Consider the following 26,904-nt stretch of genomic DNA (forward strand, 5'->3'; position numbering starts at 1 on the left):
CACTATGCCAGGCTAACTTAAACAACTTTTTTTTCTTTTCTTTTTTTAAGAGATGAGGTCTTACTATATTTCCCAGGCTGGTTTTGAACTTCTGGGCTCAAGTGATCCTCCCACCTTGGCCTCGAAAGTGCTGGGGTTATAGGTGTAAGCCACCACACTGGCAATATTTGTTAATTTTTAAATTAACTTTCTATATGCTGCTATAATATAAGCTTCATATAAGTTTTTTAAAAATATATAAGCTTTTTTTTACTTTCCTGTCTACTATTACATCTACATTGTGTAGGGGCATAACTGGCCCATGGTAAATAGTAAATATTTGTTGGAATAATGTGATCCCTGTGTCCACAAGCATATCTTTACTAACTGGTAAGGGTTATTGGGTCTGTGAGGTAGTCTTTCACTGTGTGAAGACAATTTTCTTAAATGGGAACTAGCACCAATCTCTAAAATCCACACACCTGTCAGGACTGACTATAACCAAACTTTAGTTTGGTTCCCTGGAGCCCTCTTCTTGACTATGCCTTGTTTTGGGGCTGGGAGCCCAATTTTAGCAAGAATCTGCTGAGTCAGTTTAGGGAGAATCCCCTTGGCCCTCCACCTTTGATATTTAATCAAGTTCCTTTTAGTAATTTTCCATTCAATGACTCCCCCATCTTCACTTTGTCTACTGGCTATAAACTCCCAACTGCCCTGGCTATATTTGGAGTTGGGTTCCATCTCTCTCCCCTACCACAATATTCTTTTTTTTTTTTTTTTTTGAGATGGAGTTTTGCTTTCATTGCCCAGATTGCCCAGGCTGGAGTGCAGTGGCGCGATCTTGGCTCACTGCAACCTCTGCCTCCCGGGTTCACGCAATTCTCCGGCCTCAGCCTCCCAAGTAGCTGGGACTACAGGTGTCTGCCATCATGCCTGGCTAATTTTTTGTATTTTTAGTACAGACAGGGTTTCATCAAGTTGGCCAGGCTGGTCTCAAACTCCTGACCTCAGGTGACCCACTTGCCTCGGCCTCCCAAAGTGCTAGGATTAAAGGTGTGAGCCACCATTCCTGGCCTACTGCAATATTCTAGACCCCTACTGCAGTAGTCTCCAATAAAGTCTTCCTTGTCATTTTTAACAAGTATCTGCTGTCATTTCTCTTTAACATTAAAAACTATTTGCCAACTGGGCTTGTTTAAAAACACTTAGGGAATTTTCATTGCTCTCAAAAGAAGTTTCATGTGTTCTTTGCAGTGTGAAGGGTCAAAGAGAGGCTTTACTTGTCTCTGACTAAAGAATATGGTTTCTCTAGTATACAGAAGAATGAAAGAATGAAGGCCACATGATTTGTTTTTGTCGCCTCTGTAGTTGTGGCTATTATTCAATTTGTCACATTTATTTTCAGTTGTTCATGCGGTGACATTTTAAGGAATAATCGAAAACAATGCTCAATTCAAAACGACACGACACCCCAAACCTCCTAAACAAAAGCATGTTCAGCATATAAAACAATAGTTTCCTCTCTGCCACATAACCAATATAATTCACATGCAGTCCACTCCTGACTCTGTCACTGACTTGCGATGATATGATTATACCTGCAACATCAAACTCGATTTCCAGTGTGACCTTGCTCGTGATTGAAGAGTCTCGGAGGAGCTGATTGGCTTCTTCGAAGGTGCTGTCTTCTGTTGGAATTCCATTGATGGCCATCACTCTGTCTCCAATCTGTAGCACCCCACATCTAATTTAGAACCACATGTGAGAGGTTGTAGATGGAGTAAATAATTACCAAGTTGAGCTTGTCAAATCTACCTTGCTTGATCCTTGCAAAATAGCATCATAATTTGGTCTTGCTTATTCAATGCTGTGGGCATCATATAGGTCAACTTCAACATCTTATGTTGTTGCATTTCATGGTTATAATTGTGAGCAGGGGAATCCTGAAGTATCCCAGAGAAGTAATTAATAATTCATAACCATAGTATTGTTAGAATCTGATCCAAACCAATATTTAGTAATGATGAATGTATATTCCCCAATGGCAGAAACTACTGAAGTTGAACTTCAGGATATGTTTTATTTATGAATTTTTCTCCTTTTTAATTAATATAGCTTCTAGTCCCTTGATGGACAAAATCTACTAGTTAAAGGCATCCATGCTCATTACTCTTTTCAAACCTGATCAAGAACATAGAATTTTATTGTCAGAAGAGGGTTCATCACATCTTGCATTTCCTACATTGAGCAATGTTTCATAATTCACTAGCCATTCAAAGATAGCAGGTACCAGAAATGCAGAGCAGAAAATGATGCTGTAAAAGAGTCTCACCTCTCTGCTGGGCTGTCAGCTTCGATATAGGAAATCAGAGGTGGAGAAGAGAGAGTTTCTGTGGCAAACACACTGCCCTGCAGTTGGATCCCAAATCCTGTGACAGGATCTGCCGTCAGCACAACCTCTGTGGTTTCTGTGTGAACAACCTGCCCAGCCAATCCCACTGTGCTAGAGGCTAAGGACACTAGAGGAACAAACAGAAAATACTGACTTTAGGTTGGAGCAAGCACCAGGAATACCAGCATTTCCAAAATAGATCGTGTCTCTGCATAAAAACTTAATGGCAATGGTGGGAGGTTCAATTATGGCCTCTGGTTTAGCAAAAGTTGAAAAAGATAAGTGAATCTCTCAATATTCATCACATTTCAATAATAATATCAGTGTATCCCTGTACCCTGGCTCCCCACTCCTCAAACCAGGGATCATTGTGGGGGCTTTAAGAGGATGGCCTTAGGGTCAGGGTACGTGGGTTTTAGTACTGGCTCTATCACTGAACACCAGCTGGGGAACATTGGGGTAGGCCATTTTGTGTCTCTGTGTGTCTACATCCTAAGAAAAAGGGAGTTGAGCTAGCTGGTCTCATGTTTTTTTCCACTTTAGCCATTTGCATCTGGGCTTTGTGACTTTTAAACAATCCTACCTTCAGCTTTGAAGAAATAATTAATCTAAATTTGACCCTTGGAGTGGTGAGGCTGTACTTTTCCTTAATCTAGTGTTGAATTGGCACGATGATGTTGTTTAAACTCTGTACATTCCTCCTGTCCCCTCAGAGTTTGTTCTCTTCAGCCTTGCTCTTTCCTACTGGGTCTCTAGTCTACGTTGTTGTATTTCATTTATTTCCTATTATTTATCCTATTTCATTTATCTCTCTGATATTCATCTACACCTTCCAGCAGATGTCTCCATCTTGTTTCCATTCCCAACTCATGAAAGGGCTGCTCCACTCCTCCATGCCTTTCTCTCAGCCCTGCCCACTGGAGCTGGGCCACCTGTGCTCTCTGTGAGCAGTCTCTGCCTGCAGGTCCTATGCTGCACTGCCTCTTCCTCCAGAAAGAGTCTGGCCCCCTTTAATTAAAACCTGATGACACCATATACCTCATAACCCTCTCCAAAAGCCATTTTTTTTTACTCTCTCTACAAATGGCAGGAAGACAGGTTCATAATTCTTGCTCTCCACATATGGTACATTGATTCAACTACTCCTATTTAAAATTCCATATTCTGTACTTATTTCTGCTCTGTCTCATTTTCAAGCCCATAATCTACTTTTTCAAAATTCTCCCCCTTTTCTTCATAACTTCAGGACTTACCTCTTAGTCTGCCTCTAACCTGTAGCTTTTCCTTGTCCTCTGCCTCTTTGACATTATGGTGATAACCTTCTAGCAAGCTGGCTTTATGCTTCTTCAACTCTCTCCCTGTCAGTTCTAGTAATGCCACCCTACTTCCACTCTCTGCCAGTAGAACCCTATGGTGGTCCCCATCTTCCTTCAAAATGAATAGATCTTCAAGATCCTGATATCCAAATCCCCCTTGTTGATCACATAGCCTTTATTAGCCATCTTTCCCACTTCCTGCAATCTGTCTCCTCTTTATGACTTCCAGTCCCATTCCCTCTCACTTGTCTCCTGAGTCTACTGGTTTTCCAACAATATTTTAGCAACAGATTTTTCCCCCTTAAAATGAAAACATATAAGGGCCGCCTTTGTATTCCAGATAAAAACAGCTACTGTAGTTGATGTGGGAATGGGAGACCCCTGAGGCTTTTCCCTGGCCTCATGTGGGGATCTGGCAAGTGCAGGTGGAAAGCCATTGTCTTTGCCCACTGGCTTTGCTGGCATCATTTTCGCCACACTCCACATGGACTTCTAGTGAGCATTTTAATAATGCATCTCCTAGGCTCAAAGATTCTTTAACCTCTTGGGATTTTTTCTATACTCTAATATTTTATACTCTTCGGTAATGCCCAGTCAACTCCACTGCTGTTACTAAGGAAAAGTCACTACAAATTCACAATCCTATTAGGCCCTTAAATTAGTTGTTGTGTGATATTTTGACACCTTATTTCATTCCACAAAGGATCTGTCTCATATGTTTCTACCCTAAATCATGGTCAAACGTTACTCCTCATTTCCTATAAGACTGAAAAGATGCAACCCTTTGACCAGAGTTCCTTAAACAACATTCTGTTTAGCCTCAATTTCTCTTTATCATTATTTGTTCCCTCTTCCTTTTTTCCCCACTACAGGAGGTTGTATTCTTCCTTCCATTTCAAGGCTAATTCCCCCTGTTAGTGTTTTTAATACTATCCCTTTCCACCCCCCATGATTTTGTGCCATGAAAAAATTTCTCTCTTGCTTCTTTTCCGAACTTTTCTACTCACTCCCCCAGCTTTCTGACCTCTGTCTATAGATGTGTACTGATTCTGAAGCTGCTAAAAACTTTGTTTCTGCCTTCACCATTTACCGAAACTGCTCTCACCGATGACTTCCTGACTGCTAAAATCAGTGGCCTCATCTGCTCTACCTGGTGACTGGCTTTAGGACCATCCGTTGCGTTCTAAAATTGTTTGCTTGGTTTTGATGAAGATTTGTTTCGAGTGTCTTACTTTTTCAGTCCCAGCCAGTTGCTTTGCCGCCCTCTGCATTCCAGTGCACAGTTCCATCCTCCAAGTCTTTTCTACCCTCATTCTTTCCCTCATTCATTCCCAGCATGCCTATATGTCTTCCTCATGTATCTTCTCAACTCTTTCTCTTGTTTTTGTCAAGCTCCAGTAATGGATCTCCCTCCTTGATGGGTATCCCATCCACACACTCTCTCATTGGCTCCTCAAACTCAATGTTTTCAAAATTGAGCGAATCCTCTTCCCTCTCTCATTGCCACTACTATTTCTGTGAACAGGCTCTCTAGGCTTGAAATCTCAAAGTAGCCTTAACTCACAACTCCCCATTGTCTCAAATTCTATCCACTGCTAAATCCTTTCGGGATGGCCACTGAAATATATCTTACAAAAATCCTCTTTTCCCTTATTAATTTCAGTACCTCAATTTGGGCTTTCATTATTTTTCATTTGAATTATTCTAATGTACTTATTTCTGGGTCCTTACATGCACAATATTCCCTACATATTATTTCCAGCTGAACCTCCCGTCAGATAAACTTTGCTGATACAATGAGGCCCCAACTTATCTACTCTGCATGTATCTTCTCAACTTTCCCCTTAGTTTCTGTCAAGCACCAGTGATGGATTTCCCTATTCAATGGGTATCCCATCTACAAACTGTCTCGTTGGCTCCTCAATGTTTTCAAAACTGAGTGAATCTTCTTCCCTTTCTTATTGTCACTACTACAGAGCAAGGCCTCATCATCACCAGTGTACATTACTGGATAGACTTCTAACTAGTGACCCTGCCTCTTGTTTTATGATAACAGCCTCCAACTGCTGCTAGAGTAGCCTTCCTAACATGCAAAGGTAATCCCTGCCCCGTTTTGAATTTTCAATAGTTCCCTGTTTCCTATAGAACACACTTTTCAATTCTAGCAGAGTACACAGGACCCTTCATCAGTTCCTTTCTCCTGCCAACCCACTCTCCTGTTTCTCTTGGTCCCTTCATGTGCCATGTGCCTCAGCTCTCTTGACACACTTTTGTGTCTTCATATATACTGTGCCCTCTGCCACTCAGCTCTTGCTCTGGGTCCCTTTCTCTGTTTTATCCAGGCAGAATTAGGTACTTACTTTTCTATATTTCCACATTTCTAATACATGGTCCTGTTTCAGCATTTATCAGGTCTCTATTTGCCTGTTTCTCTCCACCTGACCCTGAGTCCTTGAAAGGTTGGAACCAGCTCTTTTAATCTCTGAAATCTTAGTGCCTGGAACATTCAATCAATGCTGAATAAATGGGGAATGAATCAAGTTTTGGGATGTCATCTGCACATTCCTTTTAGGAAACAATACTTCTCATAGATGATGCTGAGTTACCGTAAGGAACTACAAGTCATTCTTCAGGACCCAGGTAATTGCAGCTGATGGGGCAAGGGAGGGTGAAGTAGATCATTTGTCTAGCAGGAGTAAGAAAAAAAAATTGACTTTTCCTTAAGAAGCACCATCCTTATTCTGTTGCAGCTGGATTAAGGTTAACATAGCCTGCAGTGGGGGGTGAAGGTAGCCTCCAACCCTATGCTTCTTACAGGTGGAAGCTTGCAATTGCCAGGTCTGACACATGGACTGCCATGTACTAATTTAGATCACATGTTCTGGTGTGGTTTTACTGATGTAGAGTGTACCGTGATTACTCTCCAGATCATAATTTTTGCTATCAGTGGCACCAAATCACTGGGAGACACCATTTCCTGTCAATAAGGATCTGGAGAGTACGTTGCATTCCAGTTATTTCTCATAGAAAATGGGAGTATCATGTTACAGCATCACATGTTTGGCAGGTAACTTCTACTTATCTTCTAGGTGAAGCTTTTTGGACTTAATCAGGAATCCTTTACTTTCTGTGACTCTTTTGTAAGTTCACATTAATTTTTTTTTCATTTGAGATCACAATTTGATATAGATTATCAGACTACTTAATTGGTGTTAAAAGCTATTTAAGAAACTTTAAGGCAGCTGTTTACCATCTTCACTAAGAAAGAGCCAAGAAAAAAAGAGGTCAGTTTAATAGTAACAGGTGAGATTATATTAGATATAGTGAAGCCTTCTCAAAAGAAAGACTTGCTATATTTTTTGAAGCAGTGAAGATAGTTGAATAATTTTATTCTCTAGAAGGTTTTGAAAATAAGTACTAATTTAATATGAATATTATTAAATTTATAAGCTCTATCTGGAGGCAATTTGAGATGATACAAATTATTAGAAAATTGAATTTAGGATTTAAAATAAATTTACATATTATGTATTGGTTTTATAATTATATAGTTACAATTTATATTATACATATAGCATTATAGCAAATAATTTATGATTTTATAATTAACTCTGAAAGTCCTCTGACATATTGGAATCTTTTATTTGACAGAGCAAAATTTCATTTGAAATTATATGTATTGATTAGTTACATATATAAAAGTTTTGAAAATTATTACCAGATATGAAAAAGATATATTGTAGATTTAAAGATAAGGAACCAAAAGGAAAAAAAATCAATATTAACTTAGAGGAGAAAAAAATGAGCTTGATTATCCTGCTTCATTAATGTGGTCAACCAGCAAAAGAAGATGAAGGTGAATATTCCCCTGTCATTTGAAAATGTGGATGGTGAATTCTCTCTCCAGGAGCAGATGCTTCTGCAAGGTATTCAGTCATCATTGCTACTAGCTACCAGCTTTGGCCGAGGCTTGTCTACTCCTCAAGGTGAAGATGGAAATGACTAAATTGCTGACATCCTATGTTTGAATCCTGCTAACGGGTGTATGCTGAGGCTGTGTTCAAGATTCGTGCCTGCTCTGTCCTATTCCCATTCTCACATGGAGGGTTCTGTTCACAACTCTTCAGATTTGCAGGGAATGACTGTATTTTTGTCAATTCTTATTCTTCCTAGTAAAGGGAAGGGGCAGCCAATAACACCTCCAAAAGTTTAAAAATTTACCCAATGTTTATTTAATTTAGAAGGCTGCAAGATTTTCTATCAGCTATGAGAAGCATTTAAAAAATATAGAGAACTAAGGACCCCAAACATTTATTACTATAATCTGTTTTTTTCTTCTTTTTTTCTTTTTTTGAGATAGGCTCTCACTCTGTTGTCCAGGCTGGAGTGTAGTGGCAGAATCTTGGCTCACGACAACCTCCATCTCCTGGGCTCAAGCAATCCTCCCGCCTCAGCCCCCCAGGTACCTGGGACTATAGGTGTATGCCACCACACCTGGTTGATTTTTGTATTTTTTTCTTTTTCTGTAGAGACAGGGTTTCAACATGTTGTCCAGACTGGTCTCAAACTCCTGGGCTCAAGTGATCCACCTGCCTCAGCCTCCCAAAGAATAATGTGTTTTTATTAGTGATCCTGTAATCTAAGACTTCTGTCTCACTAAAGTGTTCCACACTATAGTCAACCTGCCATAGACCCAACACATGTGTATCATGTGATCCAGTTCAGGAACGCAGTAGAGGTGGCCAACAGCTCCTTTGTCCAAATGAGGGTGTAAGGACAGTTCTTAGGGTGTCCCCTTCCAGGGCTCCCTGAATGGTCACTTATAAAAGCTTACCAGTAGCTGCCTTTATCTTCCATTCTTTGTTCCCAGGTCGATGGAAGGGACCAGAAAAGTTGTTAGGTTTTTTCATTTTCTTTCCTTCAGCTCTTTTCAATGGCACTCTCTCTAGTTACTGCTGATGACAAAAGCAGCAAAGACCATTCTGGAAATGTGTTCTAACTTCTACTCTTTGCTGAAATTCAGGCAGACTGGGAAGAGACAGTCTCTACGCTGGCCCAGGGTACAGTGGCGGGGAACAGAAAGCACGGCAAACTAGCTAGATCTGTTGCTCAGCCACGCTGTTGTTACAGGGAGATGATGAGGTTCTGGAAGGAGACTTGGCCTCTTTGGCAGAAAAAGAGGCAGCACAGGCAGCCAGGGAAAGGGCAGTAAGATTCCAGCAGAGGAGATGAGAGGGCTCCCTCTATGACTTGGCTTGGCCATGCCTCCAGGGCTTTGTGACACTCGTCAAAGCCTAATGTGTGCTGTATTCATTATTTTCCCTATGAAACAAACATGACACCTTCCTGTTTTAATACTTATAACACATTGCTATATACAGACTTCGTGTATTTCCTCTTTGATCAGTGATATAGAATGTTTTAATTTTCACGTGAGAAGGTTTCATTTTTTTTCTGGGCATCTCCTTCCTTGGCATTGGAAACACATATTAGAATTTTCTGTTTTGCAAGCTCTGGCCTCAAGTCATCACCAATACAGCAAAGGGACTTTTTATTGTATTTGTGACTTTTGCCATGATTCACCATCTACACAATTGGCCTGGTTGCTATAGAAACATAAGTATTACAAAGGGGGCAGCAAATGGTGGCAAAGGATAAAGACATAAATAAAGTGGTGGAAATAAACCATGGTATAGTAAGAGTGGCAATAAAACTTTTATTATCAGTTATTTGGGAAGACCTTTACATCTAATGTGACCATACCAAACCTGTGCAATAAAAGAAAAAAATCCTCATTAAAAAACAAAAAACAAAACAAAACAAAAAAAACCAAAAACCTTTGCAATGCTATCATTTTTTCAGATCTTTTTGAAGTGTGAATAAAAGTTGATAGCATTTGGAATTTATTGTTTGAATAAAATGTAAAATGTATGATCTCCTGAGACACATTTATAAACATTCTGGTATGTATATTGTGAGTGGTGCTCTAGTGGCTAATGTCTACAGCAAACACAAACAACTAGTAATGTATTGAAACACGTTTCTGTTTATATTTCTAACATGTTGAAGAATAATGTCCTGATTCAAGTAAGAATTTATGAGTTGGTTATGCATATCAGTGACAGCGCTGCCTCAGCTTTGTTTCCTACTACAAAATTTAAGATATGTAAATATTAACCTGAGATAGCCAAACATTATTCGTTTGTATTCGGTAATGTCCCTAATCAACATAGCAAGTCTTCCCTAACACAAATACTAGTCTTTGAAGCAGAAGTAGGAACACTAATGAATTCATTTTAATTGCTCTTCCCTGCTGAGGGCTGTTAGCCTATTTTTGTCACTGAGGAGTACTACACACAAAGTCATTATCTGTAAAAAAAAATTCATATACTAATAACCACCATGAACCCTGAAGGCATTATATGGAAGACTCAAGACCTATGTATTAGGCCAAAATGTACCTCTCGTGAAAAACACTAAACTCTGAGAGCAATGTCAAGAGATGTTCTTACGTGATAATTCAGATTTAGGCAGATGATAGTTAACACAAACTATTCAAAATAGCTAACAATTAAATTGTGCTTACTATTTACCAGGTGTTGTTCTAAAACACATATACATATGCAATCTCATGTAATCTCAATTGCCCAATGAAGTAATTCTTCATATTTTCAGTCAAGGCATACCTCATGCAATCTTCACAATTACCCAATGAAGTGATTTTCCCTATTTTCAGTTGAGGCATAGAGTTTATAGAACTTGCTCAGGGTCCTACAGCTAGAAGGTAATGATGCTGGGATGGAACCCAGGTAGCCTGGTTCCAGAGTCTAGGCTTATAACCAGTTCACTATATTGCATTCAACTAGTTTCTTCCAAGAGTAAATAATTTACTCTAGTGTCAAGTAAAAAACATATGGGACTCTAAGAGCACTTTGTTCTCATTTTGACTAAATTCAATCTTCCATTTTCCATTTCAATTTTACTATCATTTTCATATACCAAAGTTGACAAATGTCCTTATATGTAAAGTATATATGCAAGTCTAAATCATGTACAAACCACAGTGGTGACCCTGTCTTTTGGAATGGAGTTCACTGTAGGGAAACCTTCAGGTTCCTGTGTCATGAAGAAACGAGTTCCCAGTGTGGGTGATGGCTGGTCTTGGGCACTTAGGGTGGCCCTGGTGAGACTGGAGAGAGATCCTCCTGGGGAGATGAATCTCTTGCAAACAAGCTGAAAAGCCAGTTAAGTCCATACCAGCTGTGAAGTAACTGGCTTTGGTTTTATTTAGGTAACTTAAGGATGTTCCTTATTTTTATTCCCATGGTGAGCACAGGAAGAGATCCCATCTTCTTTAAATTTCTTTGTAGGAATCATAATCATGGCCATCAAAAGGGATACAGGACAAGAAACAGACTCTCTAGACTATGGTTAGGTCTAGTTAGAAAGGTTAGTGTTTTCTTCTTCCACAAGTTATGTGATCATGATGAGAGAGAATGATCTTCTCTAACAGAAATGATAAATGTAGGAGTGATTTGTATTTCTTTTTAAGGCATTCAATCACCTTTTTCCCCCTCTGTTCAGACAACCACTATCGAAAGCAAGTAGCCAACCACATCTTCCTAGTCTTGCTTAGTGTATATCGTGTTTGGCTGTCCAGATCATTTTTACAAGACTCATGGTTGAAATTCCATGACTTTAGGATGCTTATTGTAAAACTGAGCATCCTTCCAAACTTCCTCAGACTGGAGTGGGCAATAAGAAATATATGTTAGGCCGGGCGTGGTGGCTCACGCCTGTAATCCTAGCACTTTAAAAGGCTGAGGCGGGTGGATCACGAGGTCAGGAGATCAAGACCATCCTGGCTAACACAGTGAAACCCTGTCTCTACTAAAAATACAAAAAATTAGCTGGGCGTGGTGGCAGGCGCCTGTAGTCCCAGCTACTCGGGAGGCTGAGGCAGGAGAATGGTGTGAACCCGGGAGGCGGATCTTGCAGTGAGCCGAGATCGAGCAACTGCACTCCAGCCTGGGAGACACAGCGAGACACCGTCTCAAAAAAAAAAAAAAAGGAAATATATGTTAGATCAGTGACAACCAGTGGGGTAGGTTTCTGGAAAATGTATTGGAGTCTTGGGGAATGAGATACAGTTTAAAAAGGGATGTTCATATTTATCATTGTTTTGGGGAGGAGGGTAACAAAATATAATTTAGTATGACATTTATGATAACATTAAATGAATGCATGAGAATCTTATATTTATCAAAAGGGGAGCATCATTTTCACAAAATTTATTTAGAGTGAGTAAGAAACTAAGAACAAAGGTTTCATGTCCAAAGTTACCCAGAATATAACACAAGGAGTCTTAAAGGAAAAATCATACCTTTGGGTATGTTATGACATCAAAAGAGCAAGAAAAATCTCAAATCTCAAATAAAAAGTTGTGGGCAAAGGTAGTATGAATGAATTCAGTCTGAAGTTATAATGGGGTGCAGTCATTGCCAAACAGATACTGGGTATCATGCCAATGGTCTTTGGCACAGAGCTGTTAGCTGCTCAGCATCTACCTGATCACTTAGGCAACTGTGAAACACTCTTCCCACAATTTCAATATTTCCAAGGTTCCAATGCCCACAGGTTTTTTCCAGGTCAAATGCCATTGGCTGTTATTTCACTTACATGAGCTTTTGAAGTCTTTCTTTTTCAGTCTCCTCCTCATCATGGTTCCACGTGGGCTGGTGGAGTAGAGGCTTCGAGGTAGAGTCCCCATGTTCAGGGAACTCAGGCTGTATGCACTCATGGAGGTAGGAGAGAAGGATGAAGACACCAAAGCTGCTGCAAGAGAGCGAAGATGTTGCACAGAGCACTCTCAGGTGGAGTGTGAGCTCGCCACACTTGCCAACCAGTAACGATCCAGAAAGACACATATGATGCATGGCAATGGCTAGAAAGGACTCTAGCCAGACAGAGGACAGCCCTCAGGAGCATGAGACAATGCTTTAGAAGAGCCTACAAATGCTAAGGGGCAGCACGATCTTTATAAGCTCATGGGAACACAAAGAGACTCTATGAGAATTGCTTTAAACAAAAGAACAACTTTGTCTGTGAACAACTCAATGCATCAAATACATAATCTCATTTTCATGGATATTTTCTGACATGAATTTCATAAGTGATTCCACATACACAAAGAAGACCTGAGAACATTGTCTCTGTATAATATTCTGAATTGTTACTTCCTCAGCCACATATAAAGCATTCTGAACATTTATATCCTTTGCTAACAACAAATGCTTTCTGATGGAAAAGAAAAAAACCTAGGAGATGTCAGAAATGATACATTGCTGCTATAAGAAACAGAAAAAAACAACACCCATGAAGCCAAAAGGAAAGAGTGAGAAAAACATAATTGAAATAAAAGACCAGGAGGAGAAAGCAGGGAACATTACGAGGGCTGTTTGGAGGAGGTGCTTTCGGGAGTGTCAGGGCTGGTGCTCTGCAATGGTCAGGGTGGTGCGTGTTATAGTGATGGTTGGTGTGGAGGCTGCTGTGGTTGCTGGCCCAGGAATCCCAGGTAAGTTGCCTGTCGCTCCTCTGAATTTTCACTGCCCATATGAAGTGATGATGAGAAATAAAAACAAACAAACAAAAACAAAGAACCAAAAAAGAGGAAAAGTAACTGAATTGCCCAAATTAAAAGTATAACAAAAAACAAAGCTGCTTGCAAATAAAAACAAATCTATTTGGCTTTGCCCTTTTCTCAGTGGTCAGCAAAATAGATGATTAACATAAAGGATGTAAACTTTTCATCTTCCCAAGAATAATGCATATCTTTCCTCAGCTCGTTTCTTCTTCTTTTAAGATGACTACTGAATCAATTTCTAATCTCCCCCGCTGCTTTGCAGCAGAGATTAAAAACTTTTTTTTTTTAACTTAAAAGTCAGCCCCTCAAAGATCTATGGCACACAATTAGTAATTAAAGATTTGCAAATCTTGGTCAGTTAGTAGCACTTGTTTTGAGAAAAAGAAAAGAAGGAGCAATAAATCACATCAGTGCATGATTCAAGTGGTTTACTAGTCACACATCAGAATTTACTGCTCTGACATTTTAATCGCACTACAATCCATCACTTGGACTTCATTTTCCTCAACAATAAACCACTCTAATCATCTATCAGTATCAGAATCTTATCTGCATCCCATCTAATAAGGAGAAGATGAAAGTCTCTATATTTTATGATTTTTTGAAAAAGCATATTTATATTAGAAATAATTATTAAAATATTTCACATGTTTTTATATTTCCTTGATGTCACAAAATTTTAATAAAGTTTATTTCAAACTTTATTAAATAAGTTTGAAATAAACTTTATTAAAATTTCAAATTGGCATCCCTTTTATGTTTTAGAAAATCTTTATCACGTTTCCATTCCAGTTTCAACGTTAAGATTTGATATTCCACCCAGTGTTCTGAAATATGAGCAACATAATGTTTGTTTTTATGTCGGATATGAAGTTTTTCATTTAATAATCTTAAAGAACTCAAAATAACATATGAACTTATTTTATTTTTCTAGAGGTGGGGTCTTCCTGTGTCACCCAGGCTGGAGTGCCGTGGTGTGATCATAGCCCACTGTAATCTTGAACTCCTGGGTTCAGGCAATCCTCCCGCCTCAGCCTCCTGAGTAGCTGGCACTACAGGCCCATGCCACCATGCCCAGCTAATTTATTATCATTTTTTATTTGTGTAGAAATGGGGGTCTGCCTATGTTGCCCAAGCTGGTCTCAAGTGATCCTCTCGCCTCAGCTCTGAGTTGTTGGGATTACAGGCATGAGCCACCAGGCCTGGCTTAACATATGCATTTATATCTCCTTCTACTTTGATGATTCTGGTGTTAGGTGTCTTACACGTGAATATGTAGAGAGGTGAAATACTCTATGCATTGAAAAGAGGGGTCATTTAGAAAAGAACTTAAGTTATATCAACTGTGATGCCAGTTGAATTGGTCAATTCGCATCCTTTCTAGAATGAAACAGTACATGAAAAAAAAGCACTAGCATGGACAGATCACTGTGGGGTGAAGCAGACCTGGGTTTCAGCTCTGCCTCCAGCCCTTCCTCTCTGTATGACTTTGGCCAGCTACTCAGCCACTCGAAACCTGGATCTCCTCAAACGTCAAATGGAGATCATGGAATCATCTACCTCACAGGGATACTGAGAATTAGGCAAATACGGTGCTTAGCATGGTGCTGGTACACAGAAGAAAAACAAATGAATTCAGAGTATATTGATTTGTCTACTTTTCCATCTATGTGCTAACAATAAAGTATCTTTTAAAGGAAATAAATTTATCTTTCACTCAACAAATTTCACTCACTGGACATTTAAGTTTAGAGAATTTCTCAGAAATCTGCAGCAGAAACTTTCATAGCCACTATAATTTTGTTGCCCTAAACCATCTGGCCTGCTCCTTCTACTCAACTGCTTTGTTTGTGGTTTGGATTCCCCCGTCTCTCCACTTTCCTAATTCAAGCTGCCACCTCCTTCATCTAGACCACTGTAACACCTTCAGACGTGGCTCCGCAACTCATCTCCTGCATACCCACCTTTCACAACACAGTTAGGGTGGCCTTCTAAATACGTACGTCAGATCATGCTACTCCTGTTTGAATAGCTTACTTTTTTTTTTTTTTTTTTTTTTTTTTTTGAGACAGAATTTCACTCTAGGCTGGAATGCAATGGTGCAATCTCAGCTCACTGCAAACTCTGCCTCTCAGATTCAAGCGATTCTCCCATCTCACCCTCCCCAGTAGCTGGGATTATAGGTACCCACCACCACACCCAGCTAATTTTTGTATTTTTTAGTAGAGATGGGGTTTTGCCATGTTAACCAGGTTGGTCTCGAACTCCTGACCTCCGGTGATCTGCCCGCCTTGGCCTCCCAAAGTGCTGGGATTACAGGCGTGAGCCACTGCGCCCAGCCTGAATAGCTAACTATTACAAAGAGAATCAAATGCAGCCCCTGCCTATCTTGCTAGTTTCATCCATATCACTCTCCCCAACATTTGTATATTTTAGCCATACTGATCTTATATCTACTCTTAGAACAAGTCAGGTTCCTTCCTGCCTCAAGGCCTTCGCACTTGCTATTCTTTTCCCAGTTGTTTGTATGACTGCCTCCTTCTCATCATTCAGGTCTCACCCAAGGTGCCACCTCCTCGGAGAAGTTGTTGCTGATCTCCCTGGCTGAAGGAGCTGCCCTCCCCGTGCTATCTCATTATTGTTTTACATTCTTCATGGTACTTATTGCTGTCTCAAACAGCTTTATTTATTTAATATATTTTTAATGTTTGTCTGTCTATACTAGAATGTGAATTCTATAAGAGTAGGGATATACTTTGTCTGTCTTGCTCATTAAATATATTCTAGCAACTAGAACAGTGCCTAGTATATAATGATTAATATATGAATGAATGAACAAATGCATAAATGAACAGGAATATCAGCCAGAGTGTCCATGTGAACACTGCAGCAGCATTTTCCTTGAGATAAAAGAGTATTTATTGCAGAGGATGTCCCTAACGGATTTTGTCTCACCATCCTCATTCTACTTTGGGTATACAGGAAGACATTTTAGCAAGATGCAGTTATTACTGGGTCTGGCCAATTTACAACCACAGACACTTTAGCGTACTTTTCACAAAGTACCATCTGTTTCAAATGAAGCCAGGGTACAGTGAATGCACTTTGGGATTCTACACCCACCTTTTGACCCACTTCTTCACTGAGAGCTTTGAAAATTACTGGGCATTTGTTAAGACTGCCAAGCACAATTAGTAAGTCAATAAGGAAGATATTATTTACCACCTATTGCTTCCCCAGACTGTGCCAATTGCTGCAGGCAGGTTAAAGGTCATACCCTTTACCTTGATCTTGAATTATTACTGGGGATTAAATTTTCACACGTATAAAATAATTAAGAGACAAAAATAAGATAGTGCACAAAACTATATGCTATGGATGATGAATGCAAAAGGTGTTGAACAAATAATGTAGGACAGAGAAGACAGCTGCTGCCTATTTTGAATGTACACTCCAAATGTTTTCTGTTTTGCAGTGGTATACTTGATAGGCAAGTATTTCCAGAGTTTAATAATAAGATGTTACATTTTTAGCATGTCCTATCATCTTGCAAAAAGCACTTATAGACACGCTCTCATTTAATACTGCCGATAATCATAGCCTACTTTCACTGAGTACTTATATACTGGGTACTGTGCTAGGTGCTATTTGATCGATTAGCTCAGATAATGTTCAGAATATTCCTTTGAGGCAGGTATTATTATGACCCCCATTTTACAGATGAAGCAACTGAGGTATAGAAAAGTTGGGTAACTTGCTTAAGGCCCCACGTGGTGGAGTCAGAGGTGAAGCTCTGGACATGTGATCCTGAAGTCCCCACTTCAGCCACCAGACATACCACCTCTTCCTATGGGTATGTCTAAGTCCCTTTTTATGGATAAGAAAACAACACATTTAAAATATTACGGTTTGTGTATCATTTCATGGTGACATCACTACTGTAGTCTCAAGAGATATATGACCACAGAAGTTACTTTTCTTTCTTCTCTAATTGCAGCCTCTTGCTCTGTTCAGGATGTCCCAGAGAGCAGACCACAGCGGCTCCAGTGGTAGCCCTAGAGCTCTCAAATGGAAGGTCCTCCTGGTACTAAATGTGTTGAGTCTAGTGACTCTGGTCACATTTTCCTTTCCAAAATGTCAGTTTCCTTCAATCCAATTATGTCTCCTGAAAACCCTCAGTGGGAACAATTTCTAATGTCACTGAAAACTCATTTTTTTGTCAGCTTCTTTAATGCTGCTATATATTAGTGAAAGGCATAGCTAATCTCTTATTCCAAGTTGAGATATTCATTTCTACATTGCCCTGAAAACTCTTTGGTGTATGCTTTGCTGCTAACAAAATCTGGAAATTTGGGAAGTGTGTTGAGAGACACACTGTTCAGGCATCAGAGATCTTGAAAAAAACAATCAGAACTTTCTTGTGGAGAAAGGGTAAAACTATGTAAAACTCCATTAGTCAAAAATGTAAGTTTGAGAATTGTAAACATAATAATAATTTTGTGTTTGTTTTTCTTCTTTACTATGATTTAATTATGTTTAGGAGCCAAAATGTATTTCCTCTTGGAAATGCAAGTCTGATTTTAATGTGTAATACAGAGGAAATGCCTGCTTGATAAGAAAGACAGGGAACAACTTTCAGTAAATGTAGATGATGGAGTCAGAAGTGGAAGCTGGAATTACTTAAACTTCTATCAGCTTCCTATCCCTGCAACACAAACAACATCAGGTCTTCCACAATAAAGGCAAAATTCATTCTTAGTCCATATATTTTAGTACATAAATTAATCTTAAGTTGCCTTGGCAGGTTAAAAAGTTTAATATTCCATGAGTTGAAAACATTTGAATTATTTATGAATTATATATAGGGCCAACTAAAGAAAAATAAAAGAAGTTGTTAAAGACGCTAACATTTTAAAAGGGTGTGGTATGCATTTCCGATTCGCTGATACCAGAATTTAGCAAGCAAAACCCCATGCTGAGAGAGCACTACAGTGTGCATTCTTATGGCTACTGTGCTTCAAATCCAGTGATGACTGCCAGTTAATTTAAAGAAACTTAAACAGCTTCAGAAATCTCTCCTCTCTGCCAGAGTGCAGGAAGGGCCCACGGGGCCTCCTGATAGGAATGGTGTGCATCCTTGTGAACAACACCTTCCCACAGCTGTTTGCATTTCTATTCCAATACTGTGATGCTGATTTTCTTTTCATAACCTGCCTATGCTGCATCATTTCTCTACTCCAATGTGTAAAATTAAAATCTGATAAGGGTAATGTTGTACTAGAGATTTTCATTAGCTTCAGGGCCGTCTAAGTGCCATTTAATTAAAAAGGTTACATCCAGCTGACTGATTTAGTATGAAAATTATCTGGTCCCTCTTTCCCCCCACTCCAGACTGTGGAGAAGTACAGTGCATTTTAGAAGGTGGGAGACACAATACAAATGACCCCCTTATAAGCAAAATTTCAATTTCAGAGAAAACTGCACGGTGTCTAAACATACAGAAATGCATTATCCTCCTTCAGGCCACCCTGACAATACTAGTGAGGCCTCTAATTTCAAGGAGTACAAAGGATTGCTGTTTGGTTTAAGGAACAGGGCAGGAGAAGGAGTAGGAACAAAGATCCTACTGGAGAACTTGACTTCATTTGATTTGGGGCTCAAAGACCCCTTTCTCGTACCAGGTTTTGCCTAAAGATGCCTAGGTAGATGGTGTAAACACTCGGCAAATGTATCTGTGAATTTCAAGGGAGTGAAAATGCAGATACCTTCAGCTGACACTTTTTATTGAATAAATGGAGTCAAATATTCTGATTCTCCCAGACAAGATTTTTGGTCACGCAGGTTGTTCTCTATCCTAAGAAAAAAACTACACTGGCAAAAGACAAAATATATTGAAAACTAATGCTTCACATAACTGGTTCCCTCTGATTCCTGCCAAATATTTGAAGGTTCTGCCATCAAAATCCACTTTGCTTATTTATTTTTAAGTGAGAGTTTTACTATTTGCCTTCGTTGGCCTTCATCTAGACTGGAAATTCAAAATGAATACCAGGAAGTCAAATTATTTGCCTTCTCTGCACATTCAATTTGCACCAAAGACTTTGTAAAGAAAAAAATACTAAATAGCACTAGCCTGAAAATTTTTTCCTTGATGTTATGGTTTCAAGTAAATTATGTGTGGCTTGGAAAAAAGACTTTGGAAGATGAATTTGAGTAAACAAACACAACCTTGTTTTAAAAAGAAATGATGAGTCTGATCAACATGGTGAAACCCTGTCTCTACTGAAAATACAAAAATTAGCTGGGCATGGTGGTGGATGCCTGTAATCCCAGCTACTCGGAAGGCTGAGGTAGGAGAATGGCTTGAACCCAGGAGGCGGAGGTTGGAGTGAGCTGAGCTCATGCTACTGCACTCCAGCCTGGGGGACAGAGTGAGAATCCGTCTCAAAAAAAAAAAAAGGCAGAATGAGACCCAGTCTAACTCTGCTAGAGGGAGCAACACTGTGAGGGCCAGACAAAGAGCTTGATCCAGGTAGATATCTCACCATGGTCGGGCCCCTTTAGGGCCAGCCGTGTCTGATGATGGGGAAGGATCTCAAGCTTGACCTGGTCAGTGGTGTTGGCCAGGAACTGGGTTGCTTCTGCAAGTGTACAGTACTCCATGCTGGTCCCGTCGATGGAGAGGATGTGATCTCCCACGTGCAATGCGCCACATCTACGGAAAGGAGAAATACTCGGTAAGAGGTGGTGCCTACCTCTTTGGAATCTGACTTTCATGTATCTCATAGTTAAACTTTCACACAGTTTTCAATTACTTAAAAAAAAAAAAGAAAGAAAAGTTTGAGTGTTATAGGAAACACCATCTGTCAAATTTTAAGTACCTTGAATATGAATAAGGAGGTAAAACCTTGTGGAAAATACAGAAAAATTCAAGGAAATGTTTTCTCTTGTCCTTCTCTGAAAAAAAAAAAAATCATATTTTGGAGTGCTTGTGTGGAAAATTGAGGGAAAGTGAGCAAGAGGAAAGGGAAAAACAGGAAAATGTTTCTCCTGGACTTTTGTCTGTGTTTGTTTGTTCTAGGCATTTCTATCTGTAAACATGAGTTGGTAAATCTTCGGAATCTCAAACATGACTCTCAGAATTGGAATAGGGTCTCTTTTATGTGTGAAGAAGAATAACTTGGGGAGATTTCAGTAATACTTCCTTGGAATCCTCACACAAGCTCCAAGATCACCAGTTCTTTATTATTACATTATTCTGGAGTTGAACATGTATTAGTGTAAAAGCTCTTGATAATGGTAGAAATTATGCAGGAGTCAAGTGAGTAATAAAACCAGGCCTGCATGGTGAGTCAAGGGGAAAGATGGGGGCAGGGAAGGGGCTGGCTGCTACATCTTGCTGAGCTCAAGAGCTGGCTACTGGATGAGTTGAGAAAAGTTGGCACAGCCATCAGCATCTCCACATACCAGTCAAGTGAACAGCTCCTTAAACTGGTTACCCCCTGCAGAATGCGAAAAAACAGAGGGAGAAAATTAAAGCACCCTGCGCCACTGAACTGGAGAACACCCCTGGATCAATGGCTGTCACTGATAAGGACTGAATGTCAGGTAAGACCACAGTGGAGCTATAGACTGACCACACTACTGGGGGTTGCTGCAGTTCACTGCACCATGGCTGGAGGTTTTCCAGGCAGGTTGAGGGGCACATAGAGAAGAGGGCTGGAAACATACAGGGGAGACTGGTCATTCAGGTGCAGTATATCTATAAATTCCCAGTGTGAATAGTCTATTTCTCAAGACAAAAGCATTTCAAGTCATCTCTTCCAACTAAAAACGTAATTCCACATTTTTTGCACTTGGAGTGCTTTAGCTATGGGAGATGAGGTTTTTCTTACCAGGAGCTGTAAAATAATTTATTAGATGGAAAGGTAGTCTTTTTTTCCTTCCCCTTTTACCTTGCAAGTATAAAACATTAATTAGAAACATGAAGTTTCATTTTTATTGTGACATTGAAGCGAATAATATTTTAAGAGACCCTCGAAGGTTGTAAAATCCTAAGATTTACATGCTATGAGAGTATAGGACTTTTTTCAAGTATTGTAAAAAATATTTTAAAAAGTATTGTTTTATTTATTTAAGAAACAAAGAAATCAGATTTTATGGTAGCAGGATTTAATTGTCAACAATTCAGGAAAACCCATCACTGCTCTGCACGGGGTTTAATAAAGATCTACTCCGTTACCCTACATCAAGAACAGGCTAGTGCCCTACGACACAGCAAGAAAACTTGCTTAGTTGCTTGTTTTTTTTTTTTTTTTGGTGGCTAAAGGCCACACCAAACCACCAAACATCTGGATGAGGTGAAGTGACATTATGGGGTGGCTGACACATAGGTGAATTTTTAAGCCCTACAACAGTAACTTGCTTCTCTGTGTGAAACCTGTATAAACTGGCAAGAGAACTGTGTGTGTGTTTGTGTATATGTGTCTATGCATGTGTATATGTGTATCACAAGTGTGTGTACATATGTGTTTATATATACTTAAAATTGCACACATGCACTTTTGAAAAAGAGGCACTTTTTTTTTGTTTGTTTGTTTTTGAGATGGAGTTTCGCTCTTGTTGCCCAGGCTGGAGTGCAATGGTTCAGCTCACTGCAACCTCTGCCTCTTGAGTTTAAGTGATTCTCGTGCCTCAGCCTCCTGAGCAGCTGGGATTACAGATGTCTGCCACCACGACTGGCTAATTTCTTGTATTTTCAGTAGATGGGGTTTCACTTTGTTGGCCAAGCTGGTCTCGAACTCCTGACCTCAGGTGATCCGCCCGCCTCAGCCTCCCAATGTGTTGGGATTACAGGCATGAGCCACCACGCCTGGCGGAAAAGTAGGCACTTTCTACAATACTTACCTGTCTGCAATACTTGCAGATTTGATTTTGTCTATGACAATGACTTGTTTGTTACAGCACATCGAGGTAGTTAGGGCAACCCCAAGGCTGGCACCAGGAGTTTTGGCAACTTCGACTAGTAGTGGCCCGGATGCTGTTGCCACAGAATCTGTCAAAGAACAAATTTCAGAAAGCAAAACAAAATAAAACAAATAAGCAAAGACATAAAAGAAAAAGATGAAGAATATTCAGTTTGATGTTAGCTTGTTAGTTTTATCACTGATACTTAGATTTCCCTCCATATAATATCCCCACAGCCAATGATAAATTCATAGGGCACCTCTTAACACACCTGTTCCATTCAGCTTGTACTGTATTAATGTATGTGTAATGTTCATCCCTTCAATGAGATTTTAAGGTTCATGTCACTTGGTATAATATCTCTTGTATCTTTATCCCCTCCACAGTGCTTGGCACAATGCCTAGCATATACTAGGTTTTTCAGTAAAAGTTTTTTAAATTAATTACTTAATTCAATCAATATCTTAGCACCTACCAGGAATAAATAGATGGATAGATGAATGAATGGATGAAAGGATGGATATAAAAAAGAAAGGAAGGAAAGAAGAAAGAAAGGGAGGGAGGAAAGGAGGGAGAAAGGAAAGAAGGATGAGTGGGTGGATAAATAAAAGAATGACAAGATGGATGGAAGGATGAATGGATGGGTAGATAGATGATTGGAAGAATGGATGGATGGATGATGTCTCTAGCCAAGTAGTAGGAATGGTCCACTAAGTTGAATTTGTAAAGGTTTTGGGTCTTTCCCTCCTCTGGAACTCACTTAGGATCACCTCCCTCTCAAGCATAACTTCATATATGCTTTATTTTTGACTTGGAACATTATTTGTTCCTTCATCTCCTTCTAACATTCGTGGACTCAATGCCAACATCAATTCCTTGGGAAGCCTAAGTCGTAATTTGGTGAGATGACTTTCACATGTGCTTCTACAGTCTGCTGTATTCCTGCTGTTGTAGCATACATTTCACCGGTTCATAGTGGCCAGTATGGATGATGTGCCTGTGTTCCTTGCCAGATTGTAAGCATGCTTGAAGGCAGATACTATGTCTTGTCAATCACACCATTCTCAGTGCCTGGTATAATGATTAGCACATCGGAGGTATGCCACTAATAGTTGTAGAATGAATGCATGAACAAATGAGAAAGTTCATGATGTTGCTTAAAGCTCAGAAGAGCCACACGACACAAGGGAAAGAGTCTGGGACATAGAATTAAAACATCTGGATTCAATTCCCATTTTCACAATATTTGTGTCATGGTATCTAAGACAAGACCAGTTACTAAAACTGTCTTTTTATTGTATTTTGACAAAATTGACAATTAACAATACTAAAACTTTCTAAGCCTGCTTGCTTACCTATAAAATGATATCTTTTCCACAATGTTTATTAAAACCAAACCAATGAACAAAGCACTTTGTTACACATATAGGACATTTTCATTATTGCTATATTATGACCTTAAGCCTTTGAGTCATCTCATTTTTCAAGACTGCATATTGGGTCTGTAATCCATTTCTAATTTTCGACTGTTCTGATGTTTGACACTCCATTAATACAATTTTGCCTTTCTGTAAGAACATCTTTATCATCAAGGCCCCACTCAGATATAGTGAAATAGGAAATCTGTATTCCGATTGCTGAAGCTCAGGTAATATGCATTGAGTCATGAAGCTGAAAGGTCCATGGGAGAGAGCCATCTTCAGTTTGAGATAAATTATTTCTTAAAGTAAAGATGACAATATCCAGGTCAACAACATGCATATCCAGTGCTAAGGATTCTTGCATGTATTAACACCATGTTTCCTGACTCGTAAGATTGAAATGTTAGTCCTTAAAAAGGTTAAGAGATCATTAGGGCCTATACCTCTTCCTGTCAATTCCAGAGCAAGCAGTTTCATTAATAATATCTGCAAGAAGCCAAAGGTCTTAATCTACTAAGAGTTTTTGGCTCTGGGGTATTACAACTACCCCAGATCCTACGGTTGATTTGCCCATGAACCTAACTATGGTGGATGCTACTCTCTGCTCTCACTCACCTTGCTGTATTAATTTCCCTGATCTCCTGACATCAGACTAGGACCAATGACAATGTCCTGGCTTCTCTCTCTCCTTCTCCCTCATTTGCTGCTTTGTTTCTCTCCAGAGTCTCACCTGGTCATCGTGCGTCCTGCCTTACTCTCACCTGGGAGTTTTCAGTGAGTGGGCCCCGTGCCTATGTGCAATGGTAGTTTGCACCTCATGCGTCTCAGTCAGGAGACCCTAGTAAAGAATACTTGTCAGTCCCTGCAGCCTCTGTTTTAGTTGTCCTTCTGTCACTAAGGTGGTTAATTTGCCCACCTCTCAATTTTAAAGAAGATCTGTGGTTGAGCTCAGTGCACACAATGTGATGCCTCTGGCTCCACCCCCAGCAGTTGGCCTTCCTCCTTCTGTTCCTTAAGCATGCTGCAAAGCAACCTTTTTCTGCTCAGCCAAACCCCACATGAGCTCTGGCCTACCAGGGCCTTTTCTCACATTACCTTTCTAGAACTTTAGAATGACTAATTTTGATTTCTCAAACCCACTCTCCATGGTCTTGTTGGATTTTAACAGGTATGTTTGTGGGGTGACAATCACTTATTTTCTTCCTCATGGTTTTGTCATGTCTAAAGATAAATTTATTTTGCTTAACAGGTGAAAATGATAAAGTTTCTAGATTACTTACTACTTAATCTCTTTTAGAAATGACAGAAACTGCTAGGTGTTCCCTGATATCTCATCTTCTCTTCTTTTGTCAGTAATAGGGTTTCTAAGTTTTAGCTGAGCAAATGGCTGCCCAGTTAAGAACCACATTTCCCAGCCTCCCTTGCAGCAAGGTGTAGCCATAGGACCAGGTTCCAGCCAATGGGAAGTGAGATGTGACATGTTTCAGGATGTGCTCTTAAAAAGAATGGCTGTGCCCCCCTCTCCCTCATTTCCCCCTTGCTGGTGAAATGTGGGCTCAGAACTGGTAAGCCATCTTCAATCATGCAGACAAGAGCATCAAGCCATGAGATAGATGAAGCCTAGGTTCCTAAAATCTTCAGATTTCTCAAGAGATTGAGAAAGAAACTTCTATCATCTTTATGTGAGCATTGTGAGTTTGAGTCTTTGATACAATGACTGAATTGGTATTCTAATAGGCCTTTTCATTTGAGAGGACTGCACCAATGTATCTGTCTTGGACTATTATTATAAGAAGTGGCTATTTAAAGTAGGTATTTGCACGTGTAAATTTTATAAAACTACAACCAATCATTACTCAATACTCACACAAAGTATTCACTTTTCTAAAAAGTACTAAATCATGATTAAACATGAGAGTTTTTAAAGAGGTCATCAGGATATTCAAAAGGTATTTAAATATAAACCCTTCAGTTTTTTTTTTTTTTTTTTTCCTGCTGGCCTGTATATTTGTCAAAGTATTAAAACTTATATTTTTTTGTGGTTTTAATGTTCCAATGATCATGAAGAATTAACATGAAATTGTTCTGGTAGAAAGAAATGACAGGAGTAGGAATATTAAGAAGCTTAGGAAAAGGATGCCAGATCCTCTGCCATCATTAAATTAGAGGGCGAGAGAGAGAGAGCATCCACAGCTTCTACAGTAGCTTCTGTGACTGGAAACTAGAATAAGTCTCTCTTCAAGTACAACTTGCCCCATTAAGGCTTGAAAAAACAACAAGTGCAATATTTCCATTTGGGAGATGCAAATATGCAATTAATGAATCTCTTTTAAAACTTAAAGTAGAAAGCTTTACAGTTCTGAGATAAGACTAATTCAAAGTCATGGTTAAGGGAAGAGGCAGTGTGTATTATACGGTACTCAAGGCTGGAGCTGAGGACCAGCTAGAGGGTGGTTCTTGCTATATCATCAACTCAGCATGTGGCCCGAGCCATCATCTCCCTTACACCTAATTTTCTTCACTTGTAAAATGAAGAGATTTGAATAAAACTTCCCTAGTCATGACAATCTGTGAATCTACAGAGAAATAATGATGCCAGTTAAGTAGCTCTCCAGAGAAAGTTAAGGCAGGTTAACCAACTTTATGAAAATATACACTAGCTAGAATCTAAATCCCAATATACTACAAATCAACAGAAGAGGTGAGCTGCTAGATAGAAAAGTGATTCCTGATAACTGATGTTTATAAAGGTGGGATGAAAATCCTCAGATCTTTAAATATTTGGATGACAATAATAACATCCTTTAAAGACTGAGTTTAGAGGGATATCTTCCACCTTCAAAGAGACATCACATAATATGAAGCTTCCACATTAAGAAGTTTCCAGGGCACAACTACAACTTTCTAGCAAGATTCTATCATAGTAAGGTCCTAATCTAACCAGAAAAAAATGATGAAGAAAAAAGCGTGCTTATCTCATGAAAGACAATCAGGGCTTATTGATAATAGTTAACAGAAGCTCAGTCTTATATTATCTCACCTCAGTAGCCCACAGTTTCACTTACCTCAGTCACTCTTAAATCCAGCACACATCATTCCCCCAAGCTCATATTTGTCACTGAGAACAATTTTTGGACGTCTCCTAGGAACATCGACACATGTCCCAAACTGAAGAGTGAGACCACC

The 26,904-nt window shown here is 39.5% G+C and overlaps 3 protein-coding genes across 21 annotated transcripts in view; all 3 read right to left on the bottom strand.

Annotated features, from left to right (window-relative positions):
* The window catches only part of LLPH (LLP homolog, long-term synaptic facilitation factor), a 648,032-nt gene that overhangs the window by 311,354 nt on the left and 309,774 nt on the right, over positions 1-26,904 (bottom strand). The gene's annotated exons all lie outside the window — the stretch shown is intronic.
* TMBIM4 (transmembrane BAX inhibitor motif containing 4) overlaps positions 1-26,904 on the bottom strand; it is a 529,849-nt gene that overhangs the window by 298,652 nt on the left and 204,293 nt on the right. The gene's annotated exons all lie outside the window — the stretch shown is intronic.
* The window catches only part of GRIP1 (glutamate receptor interacting protein 1), a 710,404-nt gene that overhangs the window by 94,772 nt on the left and 588,728 nt on the right, over positions 1-26,904 (bottom strand). For 7 of the 19 annotated variants that reach the window (XM_050748306.1, XM_050748301.1, XM_050748315.1 and 4 more), the window contains 6 exons: positions 22,238-22,385; positions 19,876-20,045; positions 13,137-13,292; positions 12,367-12,522; positions 2,312-2,498; positions 1,578-1,723 (listed from right to left, as the gene is read on the bottom strand). In XM_050748306.1, the coding sequence (XP_050604263.1) occupies positions 1,578-1,723; positions 2,312-2,498; positions 12,367-12,522; positions 13,137-13,292; positions 19,876-20,045; positions 22,238-22,385 (963 nt within the window). The remainder of the gene's footprint in view (positions 1-1,577; positions 1,724-2,311; positions 2,499-12,366; positions 12,523-13,136; positions 13,293-19,875; positions 20,046-22,237; positions 22,386-26,904) is intronic. The other 12 variants (XM_050748313.1, XM_050748311.1, XM_050748309.1 and 9 more) reach the window with 3 other exon arrangements.

This window comes from Macaca thibetana, chromosome 11 (assembly GCF_024542745.1).
Source record: "Macaca thibetana thibetana isolate TM-01 chromosome 11, ASM2454274v1, whole genome shotgun sequence".
NCBI classification, from domain to species: Eukaryota; Metazoa; Chordata; class Mammalia; order Primates; family Cercopithecidae; genus Macaca; species Macaca thibetana.